Here is a 17,122-nt window from a genome sequence, read left to right on the forward strand (position 1 = left end):
ATTTTTGTTTTTTATTGGCATTGATTGTTTTGAAATTCAAATGATACTTACATGCCTGTGTTTTTATTTCTGTAATAAATATGGCTTTCAAGCCAACAGTTAATTTGGAGGATATTGATGGTTTATTGCAGGTATGTTGTAGGTACATGAGAAAATCAGTGTTACAAGTTAAACAAAAATTCCAATAAACAATCATATTTTGAATTTAAATAGTTTCTTTGTCTTGAGTTTACATTAATTATTTACATTTTACATTTACATATCCAAAAAGTTTCAGTCTTTTAATTGCGATTAATCGCGATTAATTTTAAAAAATTGTGCGATTAATTAGTTAATTTTTTTTAATCGATTGACAGCACTAATATATATATATATATATATATATATATTCCTATAATAATTTATAAGCAAGTTAAAAAGCTGTATAATGGAGGTTTTAAACATTTATTTATTCTCCTCTCCTATTTTCTCTCCTTTGCCATATTTTTCAGTTTTATTTTTAATTGCATATAATTGTATCGAAAGGCCGTGTAAGTTAATGTTTACTCAATTAATAAAAGCAAGCGAGATAATACTTCATCAGGTATGTTCATTTTAATATGTTCATTTAAAGTTCACTTGAATCGAATAAAGCCATACCAATCAGTAAGATGGATCCAATACATTTCAAAAGAACAAGCTGCACAAAGTCTGCACCAATTGTCTCTCATGGCTGTTGTGTGTCTAGTTTCTGTAGCCGTATAATTTAATATGAAGGTCAATGAGTTGTCTGAGGAAGCCTCGGTTGGGATAGACACCTCTTCCCTCTTTCACCTTCTGGATCGCCTCCACCAGCGTCATGTTCTGTTTCAGCATCAGATATGCCAAAACTACAGTTGCTGATCGACTCACTCCAACATGACAGTGAACCAGGATTCTGCCTTCAATTAGAAGATAGAGCTCAATGACTCTCAGCTGCAGGAAGGAAGACTGGGTTCGTTTCTGAACACATGCTTACCTCCGTCCTTCAGCGCTGTATGAATAAATTCAGCAGCTTTGTTAAAGTTAACACTCATGTCAAATGTGGGTGAATCGTGCGCGTCTATGCCCATGTAGGTGATGCCCATGCCATCATAGATCTCGCCGCCACGTCTGGAGCTGTGGGCGCAGTTCAGGACGTGAGTGAAGTGATGCCTTCTCATCTCTGAACAGTTTTCAGCTATATCCCTAAACGAAAAGAAATCGCATCACACAGGAGTATTACTGAAAATACAGGTTAAAAAATGTCAGCAGAACACTTGAATTACTTTATGGAAAGTAATGTAACTGATTACATTTCCAACAAATATTTTCAACTGATAATCATTTTCAAACGTTTAAACCAGGCAGGGACAGGGTTAATCTTCATTTCTGAATTAAGAGTTTAATCATTTATTTTTTTAAAGCACAGCCGCCACAAAATCAGACTTTAACACCTCTTTACACTTTCAGATCATTCAGAGGTTAGACACAGATTTAAAATCATAACAAAAATGATTTAATAGCTACATAACGGCTTTTGAAATCAATTCTTTGCATACAGGAAACACTGGCATCTAACAGTTCATCTTAAAAAAATTAGAAGAAGAAAAAAAAACAAAGACATAAACCCAAATAGGAAATAAAACAGTTATTGAATAAACGTGACCTATTCTGTGTCCTAAGCTCCTGAAACACTGGTGTCTCACCGTTCAAATCAGTGATTGCAATTTGGGAAATATATCAGTTATTATTTAAGTGAAAAAAAGATAGGTAACTGTAATTTAATTACACGTTTTTTTTCTAAGTAACTGTAACTGATTACAGTTACATTTTTTTTTTTTTTTATTAAATTATGTAATTCTGTTAATGTTTCATGTTACTAGTTCCTCCCCAACACTGTTAGTAGATGCTCTGTTCTTTTCAGGAGAACATATCATATCACTGTTGCTTACATATCACAATTTTGAAGTGCTTGATCATCTAAAATGTTCTTTGGGTGGCAAAGACTTCTTAGTTATTAGCTACTACATTTAATATATAGTATTTCTATAATCTTTGTTATTAGTCCTTTATAGAGAAACAGTGCCCTCTTGTGTTCAACAGCATGCACTACATTAGGAACAGCAGCAGACTCGTTGTGCAGATAACTACATAACTTTACTAATAAGCATTAAAAATACGTTTTGTACAAAAATGTGTAGTTTTTAAACATATGTAAGAAGGAAAAACTGCAGTGTGCTTACATGTTGCCGATGTAAAGGTTGGGCCAGACTTCATCTGCGTTAGTGTTGATGGCTCTTCCAGAGATCAGAAGACGTTCAATCTCCATCACCGCTAAACCCGGAGAGGTGAAGTCAACCCCCGCCTGAGATGAACGGGAGGTACCGGCGGAATACTGAGACCTGTACGACATTTTAATGTGTAAATGTGCATTTGGTGTGCGTGTGGTGTTCTGTCGATTTGTCCTACGCTGTCAGATTTTCCTACCTCCCACTAAAACAGTGGGTACAACGAAAAATGCTACTGTAAAGTTATGATTTATTAATGTCTACACCTACCACAACCCTAATCATACCCTTACAGTACTACAAATACAGTAATTATGTGTTATATTCGCGGTTGTAGCTAGAAGGGATACAGTTACAGGAAACCAACAATAAATATTAGTTTCTACCAATTAAATTGCGTTTTTATTAAAGTCTACACCTACCCCAACCCTAAACCTACCCTTACAGTAATGCAGATACATTAAATATCGTTGTTTAGCATGAGACAAAGGACGCGATATTGATGTGCGCGTGCGCAGTAAACCTCGGTAGGAATATCTGACAGGGTAGGATAAAATGTCAGGACACCGGCGGAATACTGAGACCTGTACGACATTTTAATGTGTAAATGTGCATTTGGTGTGCGCTGCTTTTGGTAATATTGCAATAAATATAAGTTGTTTCGGTTGATTTAAAGCGCACGACGCTTTATCAGGCCCGTCTGTTAAAGTTATTCAGACTGTCCGTTCACAGTGTGCGGGAGTAAAAGCCGTGTTTTGGATGCCACTGCAGGGCTTATTTTAGGAATAGAGTCTCTTGGCTCTGCGCGTTCACAGCAGATCATTTACACATACTGTGATCCGCTCGATGATTTACTGACCGTTTGCTTTAATCTACAGGTCATTTCTCACCGGCCTATACTTTTGTTGACAATACAACAAAAATTACACCTTTTAAGGCGATACAGAAAGTATATAACTGTAAATTTAACAGAAATTGACATGAATTAGTGAATTATGATTGTTTCTAGGTTGTCAGGTAGAAAAAAAATAGAAATGATACTTCATTTCAGTAATATAAAGTAAAATTGTGAAAATTCTCATTGACTTACATTTTTTTAAATGTTCATCTTTTAAATTTATGGTGTGGTATTTGAATCTATACCACTTATCAGTTTGGTTATTGGTCCTCTAACATTTATTTAAATAATGAATTGTGATTGGACTGCTTACTTACATTATTTACATACTGCATTCTGATTGGCCTTCCAGTTCCCTACGCACTGAAGCCGTTATTAACGGCTCTGGTACATAAACATAATAATCCTATCAGTTCATAATCAATACAGCCAGCAACAGTGTTGCCAAGTCCGCGCTTTTCCCGCGGAATTGGGCAACTTTAACACTGTTGCAGGATGTTTTTCCTTCCCGGGGCTTAAGCGAACCCAATAACGTGATATGTATCCCCTAAAATGAGAACTTTCCTGGTGAATCCAAACAAAAACGTGCATTTAACCTCAACGGACTATAATTTTTTTTTTTTTTACCGAGCGATCCACCTCGAAACGTGATTGGGCGGGCTTTGTTGTGAAAACCTGGCAACCCTGATCAGCCAGTCGGACTCGGATGTCACGTTACGACATTTTGTGGGCAAAAAGGTAACGTTACATTTGTCTATTGATGTACACAGAAATATTAGTTTAAAACCAACCAGCTCCTTTCGCTACAATTACCCTATGTTTGAAACTTGAATTTTTCGCACGCGAAAATATAAGTATAATACCAATCGTGTAGGCATAGACAAAACCAAAGCATAAATCTTTGTATAACTTATCATTTCTTTCATAAATTGCAAGTATAATTGTTTATGTTTTGACCATATTAGGATTCAACAATAAATTAAAACCTAATTGATAAATTATATATTTTGGCAATAACAAGCTACATATTTTTTTTTCTGTTCTTAATGGGAAAGAACCGAGTGCATCTTATGGTTTGCAAATAGGTTATTACAAGTGAAGCTACTAATAAATGTAAACAAATTCATACATATTCTACAGAAATATTAGAGCCAATGACACAATCTGTTGAATTGAATGTGTTGATTTTTAATATGAGACCCTACAGTCAGTTGACCTTTATTCAGTCCTACAACATGATAGAGAAAGAGTCCCCGCTTGTGTTCAAAAACATGCATTACATGGGATGGGGACTCCAGCAGGCAGGCTTTTGGTCCTTGCTTGGGATTTGTGTTTTCAATATATTCGTTATACAAATATACTTTTCTTTTTTCCTGTAAAGATTAATCTAATAAACAATTTCAGGTATACAGAAGAGAACATTTACAGAAAGAGAGAGAGAAAGCACATACAGTAAAGATAAACATGGAATCCGAGACTTGAGCTCAGTTGCATGCAGAGCTCAGTTGGTTTGCAGTTTTTTGTATTTGAGATACTTCTCTATTGTGGTATGAAAAAGCACCTGCTGATATTATGGCACTGTTTTTCCCGGTTACAAAACAGACATATAATCCGTGTGGTAAGAGGAAGACCTGTTGAACGGTCCATGATGTCAGTGACTTTGGTGCAAAGTATTAAATGTATTGAAGTTAAAGGGAACTTTTATTCCATGGAGAAGTGCTGATGTTCTGTCTATAATCCACATCCCTGCTCCAGTCCTTCAGATATAAACTGTACATTATTTCTTTGTCTTTTTTTAAAAAAGGTCCTCTTTTTGACTGTATACAGGCCCACAGAGGGCTTCTGCCACATGAACACTGACACAGATGCATTGAATCAGCTACAGATCAGTAGTCACACAAACAAAAAATTGCCAAAAGTCCTCTGAAATGCAGGCTGTAAACAATCATGTTAACACTAAGACTTGTACTAAAGAATGATTTGAGATGCAGGTAAACGATCAAAGGAAGTGACCACAGCAGATGACGTAAGTGCAGGCTTCATTGACCATGCACCAATGGTTTGATGAATGCATTTTTCAACATATCAAGAGTTTGTCTTTTTATAAAATAGCCTAGTATACATCGCAGCCTTGGAAAACCATGATTTGCTACTCACTATTGCTTGTTAGAGGCAAGTGGTACTGAAGGTTTGTCAACTTTTAATAGTATACTAGCATGAAGATGGTCTCAAAAGCTGACAAATATGGTCTAAAATTCACAAAATGTTATTTCTTGATTTAAGGGGTCTTTGAAATCCAGATGAGGCCTGGAAAAAGAGTAACGAGACATGAACTATGGCTCCAATTGCAGTGTGAGAGTTGGACTGAGATCCGTCCAAGATGTGGGTTTGTAACACTCAGTTTGGACGAGACCGAACCACGATCTGAATCAAATACTGGCATGTGTAATCAGTTAAGAGTCCAGTCACATTTACTGTTATGACATTTTTTCAGTGAAATCCAATTATTTCAGTAGGAATCTCCAAGATTGGGAATTTAAACATTAATCGACAGAAATTGGGCATTGCAAGCATTGGAGAATGGACCTTTTTGATGCTGTAATTTGGCTAATTTCCACGAGGAAGGTGACTGAATGAAACTGGTGAACGGAAAACTGGTGAAATTAAATTGAGTGAATAAGATATAACAAGATATTTGACAATAAAATCAAGAATGTATTGGTGTAATAGCAGTGCTAAACGACATCCCAAGTGCAAAAGGTTCTGATCTTGAAAAGTTGTGCTACCTACAACCCATGGAAGAATTAAAATGTGGTTGAATTAGCTCCGTTTTATCCTTTCAGTCTGCCTAGGATCAAGAAAGAAAAAAAAAGAAAGTCTTAAGATGGTGTTATGCAATGAGACTTGTGTTTTATTCTGAGCAGATATCAGACTGCCGCTGCTCTTTGCTGGATGACAGAAGGCTGGTTTGAGTATGGCACTGCAATGAATAGGACATTTTGCGCCTGTATTTCAACTAATTCATTATGACCCCAAACACACAAAGTTACTGCTGGCAAACTAACTGGCCGCTGTGAAATCCTAATCTGTTATCATGAGAAGATATCATAAAAAAAAAAAAAAAAGAACAACCAGAACCATCGTAATTAATCCACTCTGTTATTAGAAAGCCTTTTTCTCAAGGCGGTCCAAGATGGCCTGGATCTTCTGGACGGCGTCTTTGCGAGCCTGACGAACGACGTCCTGCCCGTTGGTCTCCACCGAGTCCAATTCCAGCAGCTCTTTTGTCAAAAGTTCCTCCAGGTACCGGTAGCTCTTGTCCGTCTTTTTCCCTACAAACTCATCCACGTCCTCTTGGAGGAGCTGGACTTTGGCCAGAATCTGCTGAACTCGAGCCAGGCTGGGATTATCGCTTAATGGGGCAGGAGTGGGCGATCCTTGGCGGGAAGACGTTGGAGGTTGATCATTCTGGGCTGGTTTTGGCTCGGGTCCGGCACATCCGGAGGGAGCCTTGTTGTAGATTTGAGGCGGAGCGCTGAACTGGGCGGCTTTGGGTGGAGGTGGATTTGGAGTGCTGGCTCGTTGTTTGGGGCCTGGAGGCTGGTTTCGAGGGTGCATATGAGGCTGACTGTGATATGGTGGATCCTGAGAGAGAGATGTTTATTTAGATAAAAATATTTAGGCAAAGCTCTACATATTATACAATATGCCAATTCTAGTTTTGCATGTGTTAAATCCAAAGTATACTAGGTTTTTACAAGTACGCTAAAGTATATGTATAGTGCATGTGATAATTTTCATTAAGCACAAACTATAGGTCTATGTGTGTAATCCAATTTTTCTAGCCGTGGATTCTCTAGATGCTATTGATGAGAGAAGCAAAGCTTTTCAAAGCTCTGAATCAAAGGATTCGTAAAATTGTTTTCTGCCTTAAAGAGCGTGACTTTTTTTTTTTTTTTTTTACCAATCAATGGCAAATGTTTTCATGAAAGTGTAACTTATTCAATGTAAAGTGCAAATAATTGGGGCTGCGTCCACATGGAGGTGCATTTAGCTCTATATGTAAAAGTTTTGTATCATAACGACGTTTCGTCCAGATATATGCTATTTTTTGAAACCAGGTCCCAGAGTGGATAATTCTAAAAACAACACAAACATTAACACAGATTAATAAATGTATTGTTCCATGTTCGTTCGTATCCAGCGCACAAGGTTTATCCAGATTTTCTAAATTTTTAGTGCATCTCTGTGGCAGAATTACAGCACCACATATTGGACTGGCATGTATACTATATCATGTTGTGTTGCTTTTGTGGTTTTTTGTGTACGCAGATAATTCTTGAGATTGGATAGGGAAGGCTCTGGTTTAACGTGGATGTGGCCTTAATATGAAGGTTCTGTAAAATTGGTAATTTATTCCTTTATAAATTTTTGCGTGTGTCAAGCAGAGCTTGGCAAAACCAACCAGAAAAAAAGTATTGTTTTCTTTTTTGCATTATACATGCCTAAATATAATGCCTAAATTTTATCACTCACGACTACTGGAGAGAAATAATGCAGACACGCAACAAAGATGAAACTTTCTAGAGCACGTGTCGAGTGGCTGTGTTTGCGCATGCTACCAAATGAAGTATACTACAAAAGGCTATGCATTAAGCTGCATACATTTGCTAGTGTTCATGTCAAAACTGAGGTAGGCTATCCTTGGGGCTTTATAATTGGATAATTCAATGGATTGTTTTAACATCTGAAGTATGAGATTAAGATTCTACTGATTCTGATGAACTCTGATTCCTTGCAAGAACCAAACACTTTTAAAACGATGAATATGCAACTGTCCTTGTTTGAGAGTTGAAAACAGGAAATCTGAGCACTGTGGTGTACAGTAACTTGTTCTGATAGTGGGAGAGTTGAGCTGTGGGAGGGTTACACAGAACCTAGCAGACTCTAAACTGTAAAATTAGCCTTCCCACTGCGTTTTTGTCAAAGTGCCAGTCAGAATGTTTACTTGCACTTTACAAGTTCAATATCTGTCGGACTTATGCAATAATTTGTCTTCATAAAATGTCATGTAAATGTTTTACTCTAAAACTGAAGTAACAAATCAAGATTTATTTTGGCTTCACCATGGCCTTGCTGTTTTACGCTTGCTCTAAAATACATGGGTGACACACAATGTGTATTAATCCTTCAGTATTCTGTCATTTACACTAGGACAGATAGATCAAGATGACAACTCGACAACAGAAAAACTCACTTTAGCTTGATTAAAAAACATTTCAATCTAAAACTGAAACCTATTATGATCATTTCTATGACCGACCATAATCTTTAAAGTAAAAATGATTAATCCTTATAAATTATCAGTAATTATTTACATGGAGAAGTAGAGTATGGTGACAAATGAAGTCTTCCCTCAAAATCAGGTCTCCATTAGGACCCCAGTTCATCACACTGCATTACTTTTACCGGTTACGCTCTTTAGTGCCTGATTCCAGTTCCTACCACATCATGTTATGAAAATCAATGCTGTTTAACCTCTTCTAACAAGCATTCATTTCTGTTTGAACAAGCAAAGCATACAGAAACCTGATTAGCTTGATAGCTTAGTTTATATATCACGTTCACAATAATCTATAATGTATTTTCCCAATCCCAAACAAATTAAAGAAAAAACATTAAAAAAGTTAACTTTTATACCACTTTATTACATGCTTGTAAAAGATCACAAATACCTTGTGCTCATATGGAGGTGGTGCGGGTCCTTGCCACGGTGGAGGGTGAGGTGGCCGTACATGGTTATAGTGGCCATGGGGTGTCTGGGTATTGGACGGCCATTGTTGTTGGGGCGGTGTGTGCACGTACCCTCCAGAGTGGGACCAGGCCTCGTGCTGGGGTCTCGAGAGCATGGGCTGCTGGTTGGGGTAGGGAGCATTCGGAGGGCATCCTTCTCCATAGTGTGGGTATGATCCAGCTGGGTAGCCAGGGGCCTATAACAGGAGAAAGAAGGAAGTGATGAAAAAGAAGAAGAATCCTGTGGAAGTTAATAAGTCTCTTAAAATATCAGCTAATATGACAATATCAGTTCGGATGTTGTGATGACAAAATATCATGTGGTGCAACTCCCAAAAACTTTTGTTAAAAATATAATATAACTAAAAAACTATATTTAAAAAAAACAAATCACAATGTGAAAATCACCTTTAAAGTTGTCCATTTGAAGTTTATAACAATACATATTACTAATCAAAAATTACGTTTTGATATATTTACGGTAGAAAAAATTTACAAAATATCTTCATGGAACATGATCTTTACTTAATATCCTAATGATTTTTGGCATAAAAGAAAAATCTATATTTTTGACCCATATGTTGTATTTTTGGCTATTGCTACAAATATAGCCCAATGACTTAATAGTTAAGGTTTTGTGCCGCAGGGTCACATAAACACACACAAACATTGAATTAGCTTTTATTTTTCATATTTCCTGTTTTCATTTTACCAATTTTGTTGTGCTCTCATCTTATAACTTTTTAATATTCTTATTGATCTTTCATTTATTTCTATTTTAGTTTCAATAATTTTATAACTTAACCTTATTTAAATTACAGTGTGTAAAAAAAAGGCAATTAATGTTTGTTGATTCAAGAGTTTTTCCATTTCGTTTATATATATATATATATATATATATATATATATATATATATATTAGCTTTATTGTAATTCTGAAAAATATTTCAGTGAACAATGACGAAGCTGTTACACATGTATTCAAGGTTTAAGAACCATGTTACTACTTTCTACTTGATTATTAATTCACAAAACAGTTATCTAGACTTTTTTTTTTTTTTTAAATAGTTTTTTTTTTTTAGAAGCACATGAAACCAACATGAATAGAAAGAATACATTACGAAGTACTTGGCACATGTGTTTTAAAGAAGATTTTGAATTTATTTTTCCTTTACTTTATTATGCACACTTGTAACTGAATTTACCCCTTGGCAGTGAGGTACAGGGTAGGGGGGAGGAGCTGAACCCCCTGCATTCTGCTCAGGGCAGGTCTGGCCGTGATACTGAGGTGGTCTTGAAGGAACCTGGTCACTGCAGTAGAAGGGGTTGGAGGGATGGAGCATACTCGAGGAGTACTGTCCTGGATTGTACACCCCATTGGGATAGGCTGACACTGCCTGAAAAGGGCACAGCAGAATGAAGCAGGGTAAGTCTGCTGTGTATTTGATTGACAGAGGGTGTTACATAAGCCTGAAATGTCTGCAGTACCTGGGGATTGTATGACGCCTGTCCATTGACCTCTGGTCCAGAGGGGTACGTGCTGCCGTAAGGTGCTGCCGTTTGTGACTGGGGATACCAATAATTTGAGTAGCCGGGATACTGAGATTCCTGAAATAAAATTGGGTCCATGCAGAGACAGTTACAGTCTATGAATATAGATACAGAACAAAACACACACACACACACACACAGGCCTATAAATAGATAGATTAGGAACAATATAATTTTTTTTCTTTCTTGCATTAATCTGATAAATGTGTTCAGAGGTAGGACTGCACGTGTCGTTTAAGCATCAATATCGCGATGTACGAATCCACGATAGTCACATCGCAGGATGTGCGGTGTAGGTTGTCGTAGTTGATCTGTTATTCATTAACTGTACGGGCCAGCTGCTCCCCGGCCCTTGACGAATGTGATTCGCGGATTAATTTCACAGCTTAACCATCATAGAGTTAAAGTTTATCATTTGCATGTGTTTTTAAGTCCTGTCAGTTTAACAGGGCAGAGAGAGTGAGAGAGAGCGCGAGAGAGAGACAGAGGGAGAGAGGGAGAGAGAGAGAGAGAGAGAGAGAGAGAGCCCGCACGCTCACCGTCCTCAAACAACACGAGCGCTGTCTGCTCTCTCTCCCTCGTGCATATTTATCAATTGACACGATGGTGTCAATGTTTAAATCATTTAAAATGAGAATGGAAGTGTGCTCACCCCAATTTTGTTTGTAAGAAAAAATTAGATTAGATCACATAATCGCAATATATATCGCAGAAAAATAAAATATCGCAATGTCATTTTTTCCCAATATCGTGCAGCCCTATTCAGAGGTACAGTCATGGCCAAAAGTTTTGGAAGTGACATTCATTTTTGCGACTAAAAGTTTGCAGCTTCAGCGGATGTGGTGTTCATTCACATAGTTTCTAGATCATTATGTAGAGTGATCAGATGCATTTGAAATAATTGCTAAAAGCTTCATTAGCATAAAATAAACTTTTCACAAAAAAAAAAAAAAAAAAACTTCATAATTTCACAGGTTTCTTTTTTTTTTTATCCTAACAAAATGTCAGGTAATATAACTGTCTTACTAATTAGATCGTAAGAGCAGACTGGTTGCTATAAAAGGAGGGAATAGGCGCTTCCAATCATTGTCCTCTAATACGTCCTCTATTTCGTGGACATGTCCTCTTTTCAGACCTAAAAATTGCTAAAGCACTCAAAATGTCCGGGATTTTCTTTTGCTTTCTACAGCCAGCATTCATTATGTGCCGTTTTGATTTACAGCCCTGCGAGGGCCTGTTTTATTAATTGTGCTCCTGCTGAATTTCTGACCATTAGCGCCTGCTCCCATGGATTTTTGTGTCCAAGGCTCCTGCAAACATTCTAATACTGCATAGAATTTTCCAACATCAGGGAGCCGCTATCAATATGCAGAGTATTTAAATCTCTTTGGAATGACGGCTTGCTGTTCAATTTCACTTTAGCAATAACTGGCACTCTGTGAAAAGAAAGATCTGGTATTTGTCAATGAGCTCAGGATCTGCTGAGCAGCAAATCTTCCAGCATGATCTTGTCAGCCATCTCTCCTCTCAACCCGTGATCAGTCAAATCTGACTCCTGCAGCTCGTGTTAGATGTATGGTTGTCAAGTCCACTTTTTTTTCTGATAGATTTGGCTACTTTTAAACTGTCACCATGGGTTGATCTTCCCCATTTGAAATGTTGCATAAATTACATTTGACTAAAATGCTTGTATTGAAACATTTTGCATTCTGTGATAAAACTGCTAGATGTTTAGTTTTGGAGAGGATGGTCACTGGTAGAAAGCTTTTTAGCTGTGTTTACGATCAATATGCATAACAGTGACTGTTAATGTAAAACGTATTTTAGGTATGGAAATTACATATTTTGAGTTTTGATATTTGGGATATGGTCATTGAGGACCTCCAGCCCCCCTACACCCACTGTCCACTTTTTTGGAAAACGAATATATGGTCACCAAAGGGAAATCTTAGCATCGTGCCACAGCGTAGAGCTGTAATCGGGCCTTAAAAGTTAGGCCCGACAGGACACGAGGCCAACAGGTTTCGGCTCGAGCCCAACAAGTACATTTTGATTGACAGCTTTTTTAAAGCCCGAACCCGTTTACAGCCCGACATTATTCAAATGTGCGCACGCACACAGCTCTTTGCCTTTTGTCAATAATGAGTCATTTAAAGATGTTTTAACATAATTTATTCATAACTAACGTAGACTAGACCACTTGGAAGTTGGAATAAAGAAATAAAATAAGTCCTCTGTGACATCTTAACAAATAGGCATAGGCTCATTTAACCTATAAATAGACCAACGCACCAATAAAAACGTCTTTTTTCTAGTCTTTTTTAACAAATAAAATTAAGATAAATTTTTAATTAAGATGGGTATTTGGCAATAACGAAATGAATTAAGATAAAGGCTCCGCCGGATTTGCTTCGCCCTTAGCAGCTGACGTTTAATAAAAGAATAATGCCAACATTAGTGTAAATACTCTGTCCCCATTATGCATTTAAGACTCAATGAATATTTAGTTATCATTTGAAAAACCTTTACTCACAGAGATTAGTCTAGGTCTACATGTTTTTGTGGAGAAAAATGATTGAATCCACTGTAGATGTCTTCAGCGCGTTCCTGCGCTCACTGATGGTGCGTCATTATTCACTCATTATTCTCATTATAAACATGATCAAAAACACCTCAGACTATTCTTTAGTTGCTGGTGTAACCAAAACGTAATCGCCAGAGGCAAGCCTCCGTTACACCTACTCAGCATCCATTATCGCATCTTTCTCGCGCTAAACGAAAAACATCACTTGACCGGAGCGCAAGCCCGAGCCCGCGTAAGATGATATAAATTAAGCCCGAACCCATCGGGTCCCATCTGGTCCCGTCGGGTTCAGGCAAAGATCTTCAGCTCTACCACAGCGCACATTCTGTCAGCTGCAGTTCTGGCGCCTCGGTCATATTCTGTACAACACCACATGCATTCACAGCAGTGTTAACTGACTGGTAGAGTTACTCTCTCGTTATTTGCATGTGCTTTTAAACGTTTCATTTGCACGCTGGTCGGACCTATGCATTTTCTGATACGTGCCTTTGTATTAGATGCATGCAGGTCTTAAAGGGATAGTAGGCCTATTAAGCATGCAGGCTACTGTCATTACTGTCAAGGGATAGATCACCCTGAAATTTCATGTCATTATTTACTCACCGTCACATTGTCCCAAACTTGTATTAATATCTTTCTTGTGCCGAACACAAAAGAAGATAGTTTGAAGAATGTGGGGAACCAAACAGTTGCTGGTTCACACTGAATTTGATAAATACTATGAAAGTCACTGTGGAGCAGCAGCTGTCTGGTTTTCCATGTTCCTCAAAAATTGCATTTATGTTCAGAAGACGAAAGAAACTCATTCAGGTTTAAAACTACTTTTGAGTGAGTAAATGGTTGTGTAAAAAGAAAACACTAAGACAGTTTATTTTCGGGTGAACTATTTAACGTTGATAAAACAACAAAGCACAAAAGAGAAAAATCACTCACTGCTCTTGACTGAAGAAATTTAACAAGTTCCTTTAGGAATCAGTTTATTTTGTGTTTTATTTTTATATTTGTTCATTCAATTTCTTGAATGCTCCTGCTAAATACACCTATTGTACCTGAAAATAAAGCACTGTTTGTTTTCTTTTAATATTACGTATAGTTCTAATGTGTATCTTTGTCAGTGTAAGAACAAAGATTTTTTTATCTTCACCCTCTTTGGCCTAAATATTTGCCATTCTTTCTTTTGTTACCTTGAAAGACTTTGTCTTTATAATAGGGAATTTAGTTTGGGTGTAATGCTCAGAAAGCTTACAAAATAGTAAAAAAAACAAGAAAAAAGAAAAACTTTTATATTTTTTCCATATCGCCCACCCCTAGTGCAGCCCTACCTCACAGTCAAGAAAACTGCAACAAAGAATATTGCACCTGAAACAACCATTAACAGAAGATCTTCAAGGAGAGAGGTTTGACTGCAGGGAAGAAGTCTTTAGGACGTCCCAGAGTGCCAGGACCATCTCCTCCTGAGGAGTCAGCTGATATCTGTCTCCAGCAGTGCAGAGCTTGCTCAGGAACCGCAGCAGGTTGGTGTGTGAGAGTATCTGCACACACAGTGAGGCCAAGACTTCTGGACAACAGCCTGATGTCAAGAAGGGCAGCAAAGAAGCCACTTCTCTCCAAGAAAAACGTCAAGGACAGACTGAAATTCTGCAGGAAGTACAAGGACTGTACAGCAGAAGACTGGTGAAAAGTTATTTTCTCTCCCTTCCCACTGTTTGGGACATCTGGAAAATCGATTGTTCAGAGAAGAAAAGGTGAAAGTCCTGTGTTGTGCCAACGGTAAAGCATCCTGAGACCATCCATGTGTGGAGGTGCTTTCAACCAAGACAGTGGGCTCTCTCAAAATTCTTCCCACAAACACTGCAAGGAATAAAGAATGGTGTCAAAATGTCCTGCAAGAGCGACTTCTTCCAATGATCCTTGAGCAGTTTGGTGATGATACCTGCATTTTCCAGCATGATAGACCACCAAGTCACACATCAAGAGTGATAAAGAAGTGGCTCGAAGATCATTACATTGAAATTTTTGGGATGCACCGAAATGAAAATTCTTGGCCCGAAGCCGAACAAAAATGAAACACTGCGCCGAAGGCCGAATACAGAATACCCAACACGGTTTTTCATTTTTCCCCCCATGTAGGCTTGTTTTACCTTTTTTGTTTCACTGTTATATTAATTAAATTACCAAAATGTGCTTTTTACTGCTTTGTCCTGCTTTTCAAAAAACAAAAACAAAAAAACTATTTCAGACTCACCTAAAATGTAACAGTAATAGGAATATTAATATTTAATGTTAATAGGAATTTAATAATAAAACACATTTTATTATTACACATTTAAATATTACACAACCTATTTATCAAGTGTCACAACTGTTTTCCTTCTTGTTGTTAGATATTTATTAAAATATTAATAACATCAGGTAATTCCAAGGGTATTATTATAAGTACCTAGGCCCTATTAGTAACTATGGTAACACCATAAACAAACGGAAAGTGTGATGTGAATTCTCTGACAGAAATAAGAATTGAAAATCATTTCAAAACCATGCTGTAAGGTAAATTCATTCGTTCAAAGTCATCTTTAGATTGGTCTTATTTTATTATCTGGTGATGTTGTCCAATACTGAGTGTGTCTGAATGAGTGAGTGCTAGCGGTTCATGAGGCTCAAGAGGAAGTTATTCAGGGAATAAAGACTTAATGTTACTGAGAACATTCGATGTTGATCAACCCTGTGTTTTTTAAAGACATTTAAACCCAGTTACTTCAGCTGGGACTAAACAAGCTGTAAATAAAACGCTTGCGTGACTCCATACGAGTCATCGATGACGCGTTGCGTTGTTTTTACGTTAAAATAGGGTTTCAATAACAGTAATACTTAATAGCGCTAGTAAACAATACTGTCCATGCAAACACAAGCGTGTGAGACAGAGAGAGCATGTGGTTTTGCCTGATTTACTAACAAACCCCGAGGGCCATACTGTGGAGTCAGTGGAGTACAGCTCGTTGTTTAGCCGTGTGAGAAAGCTTTAAACCTGCCGTACCGCGACCGTGCTAATTTTCCTATAATACGATAAAAGACTCACCATGCCGTTGTTCCAGTTATTGTTGTCTGAGTTATAACCGGAAGGCCAGGATGCCTTGGGATCGGACTGCATCTGCTGCTGGTGCATGATCCACGCAGCCTCCGCTCCGCCTCTGTCGCTGCCCGCTGAGTCGAAAGACATTCGTGACTAAACCACTAACTCTTTCCGTCCTAAGTTCACTTCGGTCAGTCGCAGATCGGTTTAGATTGAAAGAGGTCTTCACAAACCCGGTCTTTAATGGTCTGCCACGAAATGTTGTAGCTACAGTGCGTCAACTGGATATAGTTCCCATTTGTATTGTATATACTCTGCTGAGGCACGGCGCTGTCATTCAGCTCAATTCGCCAGCTGACGCCACTTGACTGACAGCTGAACCGACCAATAGGAGACGAGCACTGCGGTGACGCCACTCTCATGTGACATTGGTGGAGTTGGGAAGTCCATTGCTGCGAATCGGTTCTTTTCAAGAGATTCGTGTCCGTGATTCTTTTACATTAAAATGTAATCTTTATGTATGTAATTATTTATAATAGATTTATTAATTTGAGTTTTGATTGTAAATTCGCTTGTCTCCGTTGGTTACATTCATAGGAATATACATAATGTATTCCGTTAATATAATAAAATTTTAGTTGCTTCGAATAATACTACATTGTAAGAAAAATCTGTATAAAAACTGATTATGTCCTGATTGAAAGGTATTTGTACAATTCGTGATACGTTTACGGGCATTTCCCTGAAACACAAAACTATGCAAGGCATACGGATAATACGGGTAAAACCTATGAAAAATCAACACGGTACATTATGCCGTATTTTTACGGACTTTTCTTACCGAGTAAAATCCAATTACATATCTTGTCTAAAAGAAAAGTTTCATCAGTGAGGGCGGTTTTGTGAACCAGTTCAACCGGTTCATTGAGAAGATCCGA

General features: G+C 37.6%; 2 protein-coding genes across 4 annotated transcripts; both read right to left on the reverse strand.

Moving 5' to 3' along the window:
- Window positions 1-575: 575 nt before the first annotated feature.
- LOC113107342 (dual specificity protein phosphatase 26-like) lies at window positions 576-3,477 on the reverse strand. Of its 3 annotated transcripts, none has more exons than XM_026269779.1 (4): window positions 3,379-3,477; window positions 2,244-2,402; window positions 998-1,206; window positions 576-920 (listed from the first exon to the last, which is right to left on the reverse strand). In XM_026269779.1, coding segments are annotated over exons 1-4 (567 nt in total). In that variant the 5' UTR covers window positions 3,381-3,477; the 3' UTR covers window positions 576-723. The 3 variants fall into 3 exon arrangements, with proteins under 3 accessions (XP_026125564.1, XP_026125563.1, XP_026125562.1); XM_026269778.1 differs by lacking the exon at window positions 3,379-3,477 and adding an exon at window positions 2,873-3,162; XM_026269777.1 differs by lacking the exon at window positions 3,379-3,477 and having other exon boundaries at window positions 2,244-2,498.
- Window positions 3,478-4,353: 876 nt separating this feature from the next.
- Window positions 4,354-16,569, reverse strand: bag4 (BCL2 associated athanogene 4). The gene is made up of 5 exons (XM_026269776.1): window positions 16,191-16,569; window positions 10,468-10,587; window positions 10,185-10,376; window positions 8,922-9,176; window positions 4,354-6,831 (listed from the first exon to the last, which is right to left on the reverse strand). Exons 1-5 carry the CDS (start codon window positions 16,329-16,331, stop codon window positions 6,349-6,351), a joined length of 1,191 nt encoding a protein of 396 aa, XP_026125561.1. The 5' UTR covers window positions 16,332-16,569; the 3' UTR covers window positions 4,354-6,348.
- Between the last annotated feature and the right edge of the window lie 553 nt (window positions 16,570-17,122).

The sequence above is a fragment of the Carassius auratus genome, chromosome 8 (genome assembly GCF_003368295.1).
Source record: "Carassius auratus strain Wakin chromosome 8, ASM336829v1, whole genome shotgun sequence".
NCBI classification, from domain to species: Eukaryota; Metazoa; Chordata; class Actinopteri; order Cypriniformes; family Cyprinidae; genus Carassius; species Carassius auratus.

Coding starts and splice junctions, on each gene's coding strand:
- LOC113107342 (XM_026269778.1), bottom strand. Junction 1,207..2,243: donor AACCTTTACATCGGCAACAT/GTAAGCACACTG, acceptor CTTTTCGTTTAG/GGATATAGCTGAAAACTGTT. Junction 921..997: donor TACAGCGCTGAAGGACGGAG/GTAAGCATGTGT, acceptor TTCTAATTGAAG/GCAGAATCCTGGTTCACTGT.
- bag4 (XM_026269776.1), bottom strand. CDS start 16,331: ATGTCTTTCGACTCAGCGGGCAGCGACAGAGGCGGAGCGGAGGCTGCG. Junction 10,588..16,190: donor ATAACTGGAACAACGGCATG/GTGAGTCTTTTA, acceptor ATTTTATTTCAG/GAATCTCAGTATCCCGGCTA. Junction 10,377..10,467: donor AGGCGTCATACAATCCCCAG/GTACTGCAGACA, acceptor TGCCCTTTTCAG/GCAGTGTCAGCCTATCCCAA.